The 13,329-nt window shown below is 50.9% G+C and overlaps 2 protein-coding genes across 2 annotated transcripts in view; one reads left to right on the top strand and one right to left on the bottom strand.

Annotated features, from left to right (window-relative positions):
* CAPN7 (calpain 7) overlaps positions 1-4,071 on the top strand; it is a 50,973-nt gene extending 46,902 nt beyond the window's left edge. Inside the window, exons 19-21 of the mRNA XM_018052948.1 lie at positions 465-595; positions 2,738-2,830; positions 2,925-4,071. Coding sequence (XP_017908437.1) covers positions 465-595; positions 2,738-2,830; positions 2,925-3,069 — 369 coding nt within the window. The 3' untranslated portion in view covers positions 3,070-4,071. The remainder of the gene's footprint in view (positions 1-464; positions 596-2,737; positions 2,831-2,924) is intronic.
* SH3BP5 (SH3 domain binding protein 5) overlaps positions 5,011-13,329 on the bottom strand; it is a 71,375-nt gene continuing 63,056 nt past the window's right edge. The window contains exons 5-9 of the mRNA XM_018052954.1: positions 11,599-11,729; positions 10,030-10,072; positions 9,207-9,426; positions 6,650-6,910; positions 5,011-6,284 (exon numbers count right to left, since the gene is read on the bottom strand). Coding sequence (XP_017908443.1) covers positions 6,085-6,284; positions 6,650-6,910; positions 9,207-9,426; positions 10,030-10,072; positions 11,599-11,729 — 855 coding nt within the window. The 3' untranslated portion in view covers positions 5,011-6,084. The remainder of the gene's footprint in view (positions 6,285-6,649; positions 6,911-9,206; positions 9,427-10,029; positions 10,073-11,598; positions 11,730-13,329) is intronic.

The following is a 13,329-nucleotide window of genomic DNA, read 5'->3' on the forward strand; positions in this document are numbered from 1 at the left end:
CACATTTAACAGTTTCTTACAAAGTAAAAACATTGTAGGATTTGACTGTAAGTATAGTCTCCAGTCCGGGTTGGGACACATGAACTTCAGTGGGCTCAGAGTGATCCTGTGGGGAAAAGTTGAATTCAGAGAAAGAAGATGCGTGCAGACCTTGGTCAGCAGGGACGGCGGCGTGCAGGAACCTTTTACGCAGCATTTGAGACTGATTCTACAGGGTGGGCTGGATGTGGGCAAGAGGATTTGAGGGGGAATCCTTGGCAGGGAGGACTGGAAAACGGGGTGGAGACAGGGCTGAGACAGCAAGGTGGTCGGGCTGATTGGAGAGTCACACTGAAGAGACAGATGATGGAACCCCAGTGGAGAGCTGCCTTTTTTCTTTTAAAAGGCGCAGAGGAATTTTATTGTCTTTAAAGCAGAATTCTAGAATGTGAAGTTTTGTTAATACAAAGGCTTTGTTTTATTAGATTAATGGAAAGTGGAGTGGTCAGAGTGCCGGAGGATGTGGAAATTTCCAAGAGACTCACAAAAATAACCCCATTTACCAATTCCATATAGAAAAGACGGGGCCGCTACTGATCGAGCTAAGAGGACCAAGGTTTGTGATAAAGTTAACTTTCTTAAATTAATGATACTGTGTTAAAAATGAGCTTACTGGAACAGAATAGGGTTTTGAAACATATTTGTATGGACACTTCATCTGTGATTAAAGACAGTAAGTATAGTGAGGAAGATGTGCTGGAATAATTAATATCCATGTGCAAGAAAGGTGATCAGGCCTCTGACTCACATCCCATCTAAAATTCAGTTCCAGGTATCTTACTGAAAACAGGAGATAATAGCCTCAGGATAAGGAAAGACATCTCAAGACAACAAGCACATGAAAAGATTTGTAAATATCCTACATTAGTAAGAAAAAAGCCTGTAGGTTTTAAAAAATAACAAAAATAAAACCTTTTAACAGGCATGTCATAAGAGAAACCATCCCAACAGCCAGTAGATTGTAAGAGCCAAAATTTAGAACAGCCAGTGTTCATCAGTGGCTTTTAAAAGACTAAAAAATAGTCATGTGGTAGAGTCCTACATAGAAGGCAATGGAGTCCCACTCCAGTACGCTTGCCTGGAGAATCCCATGGATGGAGGAGCCTGGTGGGCTGCAGTCCATGGGGTCACTGAGAGTCGGACACGACTCAGCGACTTCACTTTCACTTTTTACTTTCATGCATTGGAGAAGGAAATGGCAGCCCACTCCAGTGTCCTTGCCTGGAGAATCCCAGGGATGGGAGCCTGGTGGGCTGCCGTCTGTGGGGTCGCACAGAGTCGGACACGACTGGAGCGACTTAGCAGCGGTAGCAGCAGCAGAGTCCTACACAGCAGTGAAAATAAAGAACAGCTCCCCACGACAGGCTGGCGGGTCTCAGGACGGAGGCTGAGCTGAGCGGCAGAAGCCACACAACGCAGTGTGCACTGTGCTTCCCCTTGCATGAGGCCAAGAGCAGGTGGAGCTGAACTGCCGTTGAGGATGCGCTCAGGCCGCCCCGCCGCAGGCAGGGCAGGAGGGGAGCGGTAGACCAGCTCGCTCTGGGGACAGAAGCCGTGACCAGCGGGCCACACGGGGGCTCTGCTTGGCGCTGCCTCGGGGACACCTGGGCGTCTGCTCACCGCTGCTGAGCTGCAGATGTTTCACGTGCTCTGTTATATTTCTTGTGTGTTGTGTTGCATTTCCCAGTTTTAAAAGGTTTAAAAAGGAGAATACAAATAAAAATAGTACCAGCTTCTAAATAAAACTAGGCTTAATTTTGCCTGCTGGAAATTACAGACTGTTTTGAAAGAAACTAATAATCCTTTAGATAGGACTAAGTAAGCTATTTTTCTACAATCATTTTCAAAAATGTCACCAGTTTGATAGGCAAAACAAGGTACATAATTGCCCTTTTGTATTTCATTTCTAGGAAGCTTGAATATGGAAGAATGTTTATTGACTGTGTATTTTTTCTCTCTTCATATATTCATATCTTTTGCCCATTTTTCTGTTGCACTGGTCATGTTTTTAATTGTAAGCATGTAGAATATTAACTCCTTCACATATTTGCAGGCATTTTTCCCAGATTTTTTCTCACATAACAAAAAATTTTTTTTTCATTATAATCAAACCTGTTTCTTTTGGTTTATTTTGCTGTGGCCAGGAAGTCTTGCCCTAATATCAGTTTCACCGTGCTTTCTTCTAGTTTTTCTATGGTTTTTATTTTTTAAATACATATGGATTGTGTTTTATATTTGGTGTGAAATACAGTGTAACAGTTTTTTTTCCTAAGTTTTTGTCATCACCACCTGCGTAAATAATCCTTTCCCTACTGATTTGGAATGTCACGTCTACCATAGGCTAATTCTTCTATAAATTTAGATTTTATTTCAGGATTCTCTCCTTTTCCTTTTTTTTTTTTTTGCCTAATACACTATTTTAGCATTATTCTCTGAGAGCCTGTGATAAAAATACAGTCTTTTCTAAAGTAAATTTCGTAAAATGTCCACCTTTATGGCTTCAACTTAAAAAGATAAATCACATTTTCTGTAATTAAGAGTAAAACTAGTATGCATGTGCCTCAGAGTGGTGTTCCCTCCTACTGAAGCTTTAGAAACCTGTACTTAATAGTCTGTCTGCACTTTAGGTATAGTGATTTTGGGTCTATGTGTGAGACGACTTAGTAACAGCAGTGATGTACTCTTTTTTTACTGCTAGGCAGTACAGTGTTGGATTTGAAGTTGTAACAGTTTCTGTGGTGGGAGACCCTGGTCCCCATGGGTTCCAGAGGAAGTCCAGTGGTGACTACAGGTAATGTTGGCTTTTTGATTGCTGTCTGATTCACACTCTGCCTTCTGGAGCATCATCACTTAAAAACCTTGGTTCTCGTTTTCCCTGAACACAGGTGTGGGTTTTGCTACCTGGAAATGGAAAACATACCTGCTGGGATCTACAATATCATTCCCAGTACTTTCCTGCCCAAACAAGAAGGACCCTTTTTCTTGGACTTTAATAGTATTATCCCCATCAAGACGACACAGCTGCAGTGACAGAAACCGCAGCGATCGCTGGGTCGTACGCTCACCAGACATCAGATCTCGAGGACACTGTAACGCAGCAGTCAGAACAGAGCGGAATCTTCAAAACGCTCCTGGGGAATCTGGCGCTGAAGTCAGGCTGTGTGGTGAGAACTGTATGTAGTCAGAATTACCCTCTGTCGCTCAGAAGTACTGTTTACTGGTTGTGTGTGTACAGAGTGGGCTTGCACTTAGGGGCCATGTTATATGAAAGCGTGTAGACGACCGTAAAGGTTAGACGCAGTCAAGCACTGAGATGGACGCCCGTACCAAGACCGCAGGAGGGAAGTGCAGACTCACGGAGCAGAACGGCGGCGGGGATGCTTCTCTGGAGAACTTACTTACGCTGTGTTTGTCTTTTGGCAGCACATGTTGTAAGGTGAACCTGCTTGTGTTGTTAACTCTCCTGTGTGTCCTGGGCAACAAATGACCAAATGAATTGTGTTACCATGAGATTTTAGTTCTGTGTTATTTATGACTTTAAGTGTTTACTGTTGCCCAGAGGTCATGAAAGGATAGAGTTTAAGAAACACAGTTGACTTTATAGCGTGGAGATGCTCATGCTTAAGAGTGACGGTTGCTGAGGCTGGACACCCGTCTCCCATTGACTCACTGAAGAGGACTGAGGTATAGTCATCAGTGCCGTTTTATCAGGTTGAGGAAAGCAGTAGTCTGAGACACTGAAGATATCACAATTTAGTTTGTATAGCCTTCCTTTAAATTGCTCCATATAGTTCAGTGTTCTTACGGTAAGAGCACTCTAAAAAAACATGATTAAGAATTTAATACATGGTGATTGGGTCGCAAGATACTGTTATGTGTAAATTCCCCATTGTTTACATAAAAATCCATTAGAGTAGAATGATGCTCAGTCAAGATTTTAAAGATCTAAAAATAGTGGCATTTTTCATCTCTATTAAAACTTTTGTATTTCTATTACCTTTAATCGAAATAAAATGTTTATACTTATGGAAACTGCATAGTTTAACCTAGAGAAATTATTAAAGAACTTCATGTGGTATGTTCCATCTAAAACAGAACTCATGACTTGCATGAAAATTCACATTTTTTACCAAAAAAAAAAGTGTTCTTCATTCAACCTAGTGGCAGATTGTTGTGTTAGTGAGATTTCATTTTGGTAAATACTTCAGTGCTTTCACTTTTAACATACTTTAGGTGGATTAATTTTCCATGACTTTAAAGAAGAATCTAAAGCATAACAGGGGTATTTATTATAGGCATGATTTGAGCCTTGTGTGTTAAAGATCTTATCTTAGATGCAAACTGTGACCTAATCCCTGCCTTCAAAACCCAATGGGGAGACCTATATAAGCAATTACTGTATTGCAGTGTGAATTCTGTAGAGAGCTCTAAACAGAGCGCACGATGACTAACTTTGGTTGGACCGGTACAGAAAGAGAATAGAATCAGCTGGGGAGCTTTTCAAAGCCCAGTGCCCAGGGCTGCCCACATCACTTACCAGCCCCTGCGGCTGAGACCGGGAGACGCCCAGGCCTCCAGCCTAAGCGCTTGTCTTTGTTTCGAGCCCACCGTGTCTCCATACTGCTCAGCTTCAGTAGCAGCAGAAGTGGAATTCCAATTCACACCTGCTAATCAGGGCGTACACTGTTAGGACCCAGGACCTTAAGTGAAAATAAGAACAGGTGACCAGTGCACGCATGTTCCTCATGGCAAGAGGGCTGCCTCGGACAGAAGATTCGGGCAGTATCAGGATTCCTTATCTGAAGTCACAAAAAGACATTTTCTTAAGCCATTTTTATTACACTCAAGGTATTAAGACAAGTACAAAATAACCTTGTAATTAGGATACTGTATCAGTCATTAAAAAGAGGACAGTGTGAAGAGATATACAAATGACATATATATATATATAAGTTGACAGACGTGAATGGGTTTTTTCTTTTAGAAATGCTGTTTTCTTAACAAAAAAGGACAAAATACAATGTTCTAAATACGGGTAGCCATGGAAACAAGAAAAGCAGTGCTACAACACTGAACACTGTTAGCATAACAGACACGATCGCTTCTATCAACAGCCCCTGCCACCCTGTGCCCCCTCCCTTTCCTAGCTGTAAGGGACAGTTTCCGCTTAAGAAATACTAGTGCAGCATAACCCTTAAATAACTGTTTATTTTTAAAAGTTACAGCCTACAGAGAAACCGACACCTTGTCGACCTAGAACAACACTGGCCACCATTCCTCATGCACGGGCCTTAGAATAAGTCCCCTTGGCTGGTGGGGTGAGGTTTACGCGACAGGACTCCTCCCCGCCCGCAGCCACAGGCTCCCATCCACGACAGGCCCCTGCCCGAGTCCCCCCATCCCCACACGGCATTCACCCTTCCCACCCCAAAAAGTGCAGCTCATGGCAACTTTCGACAAACAAAAGTATTTTAACGGGCGTCCCAGCAAACACATTTTAAACGCCCCCGTCTGAAAACCAGAGATGATGAAAATGAATTCTGTTCTTGGATTTTCTTTTTTTTTAAAGCCTTCACTGGATCAGAAAGCGTTGTTGCAAATATTTGAGTTTCATTTGCGTGCACTTGTTTTCCTTTAGATACCACCCCCCCCACCCCGCCCCACGGGATCTAAAGGAGAGAACAAGGCTGTTTTCCCAAATAAGTGGGCCCTTGAGTCTGCTGGGGGCTCAGCTCCCCAGGCCCTCGGCTGGCTCAGGGTCTTTTCTGGGAACAGGTTACTGCTTGCATGACACCGTGACAGGGACCGTTCCAACAAAGGCCGTGGACCCGGTCACAGCCCGCCCGCAACTGACTGCACGGGAAAACACGCCAGCCCAGGAGCACTCGCCCCACAGACAGACCTCCAGCTCTCGAGCCCACTGAAGCCTCACTCGTGCGGTTTAGAGGAAAGGGCTGGGATTTGGCATATATTTTGTGATTATTGGCACAATGTCCTCCGTCCGGTTCGTGTATAAACACTGGCCCTCGCCGGGGCCAGGGCGTGTCAGCCGATCTGCACCACGTGTGTGTCCGTGAGGCCCGCACGCCCGGGGCCCCGCAGGGACAGCCGCCGCACCCCGTCCTCCAGGGCCTGGCCCGCGGGCTTCGGGGGGCTCCTGCTGCCGTCACCGCTGCTGCTGCCTAGCCTCCGGTGGCTGCCTGCCTTGTCACCCATCTTATTCTCTGCCCCCTCTGCTCTGTCCCCTGTGGAAACAGAAAGATCCTGCAGTGAGTCCTGACAGTCCCAGGGGTCACCCGGGCCCCCCCACAGCCAGCTGCACCTCCAGACGCCCAGGGGGCACAGAAGCACCTCCGCCACAGCAGTGCCTCCTGCTTTCCCTCCCTGAGAAGCTGTAGACATCCCTGACCCTCGGAGATGAGACCTGTCTTACACTAACAGCCAGGAAACAGAAGCCTCTCCAGCAAGGGTGCCTGCCCAGAGGACTGTTGTCATGAGAGAGAGCGAATCAGGTCAGGAGCCACACTGCGGCGCGTTCAGAGAGGCCCTGATCGCAACATCCAGCCTGGGGTGGTCCCTGCCTCCCCGCCACCCAGGGGGCTGCACTCACCTCGCTCCACCTCGCACTCAGGGGATGAGGCCCCGCTGCACTCGCTGCGGGGGCCCAGCCCCGGGAACAGCACCCCGAACTCTGACAGGGACACGGGGCTGGGCAGGTCCAGGCTGGCGGGCCGCATAGCTGCGGGGAACTGCTCAGGCATCTCTGACGGGCTCGTGGGCCCTGAGCTGAAGCTGGACAGGGACTGGGTTTCCGAGTCATCCTCAGACACAAAGGCGCTACAGTTGTCATCTTCGAAGGCCTCGGAGGCCACTGGGAGCGGGGAGAGAGAAGAGCCATCACTCAGGTCTGACTGAGGGCCACCCAGTCCCTGACACACCCTCCGGGCGTCCCCACTGCAGAGACAGGGCCAGGCAGCTGCAGGACCCAGCCACCGGACCCTGGAGAAAAGGGCCATGGCCGCCTCAGCTCACAAGACCAGACTCCAGAGCACCCTGAAGGGAGGAGGCTGGACCCACCAATGGCCAGGGTCTTTAACGTCACTCTGCAGCCCCTGTCCCAGAAGTCACCGTCACCAGACACTGCCTGAGGTGGAATGGAAGGCGAATTCAGCCTCAGGTCCGGTTTTTCTCCACCCCGGGCCCCAGAACGGACCCCCATGGGCACGGGAGGAGGGCAGGCCTGCATGACGTGTCCTAATGGAGCCAGCCAGGCCTCGGAGCTGCCTCCTCCCACGGAAGGAGCTGCAGGAGCTCTGATGGATAGTCCTGCATGGGGTCTCTGCTGGGACCTCGGTCACATTCTGAGTAGCTTGCCATCTCATGAGTCCACGGAGATCACCGTTTGCCACAAAGGAACACAGTTCCCTTGCGGGCCTCTGTAGCCTGTGCCTCACTCGGTCTGTGGGCCATTCTAACTGAGGCCAGAGACAGCTTGCAAGTCACCTCAGCTCTGAACAACATCCCAGTCCCGTTTTCTCCTCCCCTGGCTTTAAAGACAGTCTGAAGCGCCCCATGGAAGTACTATTAATGCTGGGCACACAGAATGGGCTCAGACCTGAGTTCACATCCCATCTTTGCTGCTTGCTTGGTACCCTTGGTTAAGTTACTGAACATCTCTGAGCTTCATGTCCCTCTCCACACAGGGTTTACAAGATGAGGTACACTAAAGGACTCATCCCTGCTGTTCAAATTACAGTTTTCTTTGACCTGGGCCCTCACACTTGAATGTTTGTTGCCTGAATTAAGGCACTGGGCTGGATGAAGCACAAGCTGGAATCAAGATTGCCAGGAGAAATATCAATAACCTCAGATTGGCAGAAAGTGAAGAACTAAAGAACCTCTTGATGAAAGTGAAACAGGAGAGTGAAAAAGTTGGCTTAAAGCTCAATATTCAGAAAACAGATCATGGCATCCAGTCCCACCACTTCATGGCAAAGTAGATAGGGAAACAGAGGCTGACTTTCATTTTGGGGGGCTCCAAAATCACTGCAGATGGTGACTGCAGCCGTAAAATTAAAAGACGCTTACTCCTTGGAAGGAAAATTATGACCAACCTAGACAGCATATTCAAAAGCAGAGACATTACTTTGTCAACAAAGGTCCGTCTAGTCAAAGCTATGGTTTTTCCAGTAGTCATGTATGGATGTGAGAGTTGGACTGTGAAGAAGGCTGAGCGCCAAAGAATTGATGCTTTTGAACTGTGGTGTTGGAGAAGACTCCTGAGAGTCCCTTGGACTCAAGGAGATCCAACCAGTCCATCCTAAAGGAAATCAGTCCTGAGTGGTCATTGGAAGGATTGATGCTGAAGCTGAAACTCCAATACTTTGGCCACCTGATGCAAAGAACTGACTCATTTGAAAAGACCCTGATGCTGGGAAAGATTGAGGGCAGGATCAGAGGGAAACAGAGGATGAGATGGTTGGATGGCATCACCAACTCAATGGACATGAGTTTGAGCAAACTCTGGGAGTTGGTGATGGACAGGGAGGCCTGGTATGCTGCAGTCCATGGGGTCCCGAAGAGTTGGACACAACTGAGCAACTGAACTGAACTGAGGAAGGATCATGGGGGAAAAGCCAACCGCCAGTATTCCTCAGAACAAGCAAAGCAGGGCATGAAGACAGACAGGGCTAGGGCAGTAGGGTGGGCTTCCAAATTGACGTGGAAGGAACTACAGCAGCCCTCTGTATCCACTTCCCAGGGCTGGCCCTGGGAATAGGTCCCCGCGCTCAGACACCACGTGTGGAGCGACCCCAGGGGCCAGCACGCCTTCAGTCAGTCCTGACCACCCCTCTCTCTAGCGGATAGCCAGGACCATCATGTGCCCCACTTTACAGGGTAAGGAATGGGAAGTCAGGCCTTGGCCCACGTCATGGCAGGACGCCCAGGACTCGAATCAGAGCTGTCCCCCAAGTCCCTGTGCCCCGACGGCGCTCCTTCCCTGCAGGGCTTCTCAGAGCCTCGGATGCCCTAGTAAGTGCTTGGAATCTCGGGGGTGAAAGCGCGTCACTTCCCAAACTTATCTAAGAGCAGCACGCTGACTCAGGATGCTAGCATCGCCCCAGTGAACAGGGCAACGGAGCAGGGGACACGGGCCCCAGACTCACCAGAAACGGCGTCGGCTTCGGGCTTGCGCCCAGACAGGCCCTCGGCGGGCACAGCTCCGCCCTCGGCGCCGACGCCGCGCCCGCGGGGCCCCATGGCGCCGGAGCGCCGCCGCTCGTGGATCTCGTCGGAGATGGTCTCCAGGTTCCGCAGCGCCGTCTTGTACTCGCCCTTGGCCAGGGCCAGCTTGGCCTGCAGCTCGTCCACCGTCTTCTTCAACTGCTGCTCGGGAGACGCGGGGGGTGGGGGGTGAGCGAGGCCGCGCCCCCGCCGGGCTCCGGAGTGACGGGGTCCCTCACCCCTCAGGACACGGCCGGGGACCTGGTCCCCCTTCCGCAGGGCGCTATGCACCAGCGCTCCGCCTCCAGTCTGGTGACCACCCTGGCTCTACGCCCAGAAACGACCCGGGCCCCCGCTCCCCCCAGCCAGAGGCAGCGGTGGGGGTCAGGCCGCCTGAGCCCGAGCCGTGGACCTCACGCTGTGCGGCGTCAGAAGCCCCCCGGCCGGCGTGTGCAAAGCCGGAGGGCTGGGCCCGCCCGCGCAGCCTCGGTTCGGTTGGTCTAGGGCGGCCCGGGGAATCCGCCCCGGGGCCGGAAGCTCCCCGGGGCCGTGCGGAGGACCACAGACCGAGGACGCTTCAGCCAGAGACGATGCAGAGGCTCCGTGGGCTGCAGAGAGCACCGCGCCAGCAGTCGAAGCCTCGGTTAAGAACGTGTCTCCCGACCTGGCGGCCGTGGGGCCATGTGAAGGCCCACTACAGAAAGGGGGGACTCGGAGGACAGACATCGCCTACCCACCTGCTTCAAAGCCAAAGGCTACACTTACCTCAAGCTGCAGATAGTACTTCGCCTTGAGTTCAAAGTAAGGCCTGCGGGAGGCAGACAGAAAGAAACCCGTGAGAGCATGGTCAGCAGTGACCCCCATGCGCTCCACGGGGGTGTCCCGGGCAGCGACTGAGCCGCCCGCCAGCGTTTACTCGGCTTCAGCGGGGCCGTGAGGTCAGCGGGGAGAGATCCAGCTCCCGCGCCTGACCCATAACAGACGCTCACCCAGGGCAGAGGCGCCAGAAGGCCCGTCTCCAGACACAGGAGCCCCGCACGCGGGCGCACGCGGGCACACGCAGGCCGGGGCTCCACCCCGGCCCCCGTCCTCCCTGCGGGGTGCTAAGGCCACAGGGGGCGCCCAGCAGCGAGGGGGGCCCCAGCTCACTCGGGGAGAGGTACCGAGACTCACTGGGCACAGCGGGGCCTCCGCCGGCGTGGGGGGGGTGGGGGACGGCGCTTGGTCGGCCTCCGGGACTCCGGGTAGGACTAGAGGGAGCGGATCGCACGCAGAACCCCCAGGCCACAGACCAGGAGAGCGTGGGAGAGGCCAGCACGCCCTGGGCTCTGGGCCAGCCAGCGGGGACACACCAGCTCCGTTCAGGGGCTTGGGGGTCGGCGGAACGTGAGGAGGCGAGCACTTCATTCTTGAGCCCCTCAACCACCGCGAAGCTTGGGGGTCTGTCTGTGGCTGAGCAATCGAGGCCATTCCAGGTCTCTGCTTGGAGGCCCAGCAATTGTGAGGGACGCAGGGAGTCTTCCCCAAGGTCATTGTCAGATGACAATACACAGGAGTGGAGATGAGAAGAGCTGGAGAAAAGCTCCATTGAAACCAGTCTTCACAACATTGTAAATCAACTAACAACAGTTCAAATAAATAAATACACACAGACATACACACACATTAAAAAAAAATTATTCCTTTGGGCCCATCTGTGTATGCATGTAATTTGTGTCTGACGAATTGTGCTTTCAATGTCTTTTGTGGCCTGCCTTTATTACATATAAATGTTATGAACATATTCATATACTAATGAAGACAGAACCCATGTCATCATGATTTTAACTGCTAGAAACTAGTCTGATGTGTGGAAGTGTCAGGGCTTATTGAACCTAAGACCCTACTGTCGGACAAGGTTAACTGTTCCTAATCTTTAATACTGTAAGAAACTGGAAATACACATCCTGTCACTTAAAAAAAAAAAAGGAAACCAGTCTTGCACCATTTCATCAGCTCTGGGTCTCTGAAGGATGTGTAGTATCCACAAAGCTCACCCCCACTGTGCGGACAGGTAAAACTGAGGGAAGGATCGTGTCCACACCGTCAGCCACAGAGCCAAGGGCACACAGCCCTGAGTTCCCCAAAACGCAAGTGCAGCCCAGGGCCCAGGTAACGCCCTGCCCTTGAGATTCATTCCTGTGTGCTCCCAGGGGGTCACGCCTGGAGGAGCCCCAGCCGGGGGATGCAGAGAACGCAGTGGGAGCCGGGGCAGGCACTGCTGGGGCCACGGGAAAGGCTGAGACGGTGCGGGAGGAGAGCAGCCCAGCCCAGGGGCCCGCCCTCCCGGCTCACTTGGACTTGTTGATGGCCCGCTTGAGCTTCTTCTCCAGCTGCCGCATGCGGCCCATGGCCGCGTTGTAGCGCGCCGCCGTCTCCTTGTGCACCAGCTCGCTCCTCGTCTTGGTCTGCTCCGCCTCCATGACCTGCGGGCCACAGCAGAGGGGGCGGGGTCAGCGCAGCCACACCCAGAACGGCCCCCTGCTGCAGGATCACTTACTCTCTTTGTTTAAAAAGATGAGGAATCTGGGATTAACATATACACGCTACTATATGTAGAGGACATCAACCACAAGGACCTCTGTATAGCATCCGGAACTCTACCCAATATCTTGTAATAACCTATAATAGAAAAGAATCTGAATATATATATATACAAACATATATATCCATGTATATGTACACAACTGAATCACTGTGCTGTATAACGGAAACTGACACATTATAAATCAACTATACTTCCATTTTTTTTAAATAAAGAAAAATGTAAAAATTAAATGAGGAAATTAGTGGGGAGACAAAGATTAAACAAATTTGCAAAGAAAAGAGGGTCGCCCTTCCCGACTCATCTATTCTGGAAAAGTCATTTCAGACAAGATTAAACAGCCCAATCGGCTGAGGCAACGAGCAGGAAAAGGACAGAACAACATGAAGCACCCTATGAGCCAGTGGGTGTCCACTTCCCCAGAGTGGCCACCATGGGCTCCTCCTGTCCCACCGCAGGTCAGGAGCCGACGGGCGGGCAGGTAACATGAGAGGGACTCGGACATCAGGGGCCTGGGAGCCCTCCAGAGCCAGGTGTGTGATCAGGACAGCGGGAGAGTGAGGACCTCAGCCATCTGGCCCCTTCCCAAACGTTCCTACTTAGCTGGTGGACGCCGAAGAATCCAAGATCCAGAAGGATTAAGCAGAAACAGATTCTGAGGCTCACACAGATTTTTGTGGCCAGAAAACTCGTCAGCTAGAATGCTGGGGGGAACGTTTTCAAAAGGAATTCAAAACCCAACAGTCCAGAGCCCTCTGTGGGGGCCCAAAGGCACGTTCCCAGAAGCAGGGACTGTGTCGGTTCTCTCCCCACCGACCTAGAAACGCATCAGAACAAAGCCGGCTGGGAGGAGAGAGGACGCAGGAGAGAAAAAGCAGTTTGGACCACGGAAATGGCTGCAACTTCCTTCCCACCTTCTACTTACAACTCACCCAAGTACGGGGTGAACTAGAAAAGCAGTAGCAAGGGGGGATAAAGGGCCAGCTTTTTATTTTACCCAAAGAGCAGCCAGGAGGAGCCCAGAGGGCCCTCAGATCGCTGGTCCACTCTCTCAGACCCCACAGGGCAGTTTCAGGAGGACACCACCCAGGAGGCAGCCAGCAGTCCGTCACCTGCCCCGGGAAACAGCCATAGTCAGCTCAGTGTAGTTTCCTCATGCACTTAAAATTAGCTGTTTTTTAAGAATCGAGAAACTCTGACATGAGCAGAAAACATCGAGGCATCCTGTCTATTGCCCTCTTCTCCAGGTTATCTCTGCTTTTCGTTGTCTTGGAGCTGTTTCATGACCCTACAAGTTGTGGGAAACTGATAGTAATACAAATGATTCTTATCCCTAGAAATCAAGAGGAACTGTGTGGAGATGCATTTGCTTATTGCTTGCCCTGTAAATACTGACCAATTCTGTATCTGCCTGTTAATTCACCTCGGCATTCTTGAACTTAAGCGTGAGTGTTTTTCTTCTGAATTCTCCTTTCAAAGAG

The sequence above is a fragment of the Capra hircus genome, chromosome 1, assembly GCF_001704415.2.
Source record: "Capra hircus breed San Clemente chromosome 1, ASM170441v1, whole genome shotgun sequence".
Classification (NCBI taxonomy): domain Eukaryota; kingdom Metazoa; phylum Chordata; class Mammalia; order Artiodactyla; family Bovidae; genus Capra; species Capra hircus.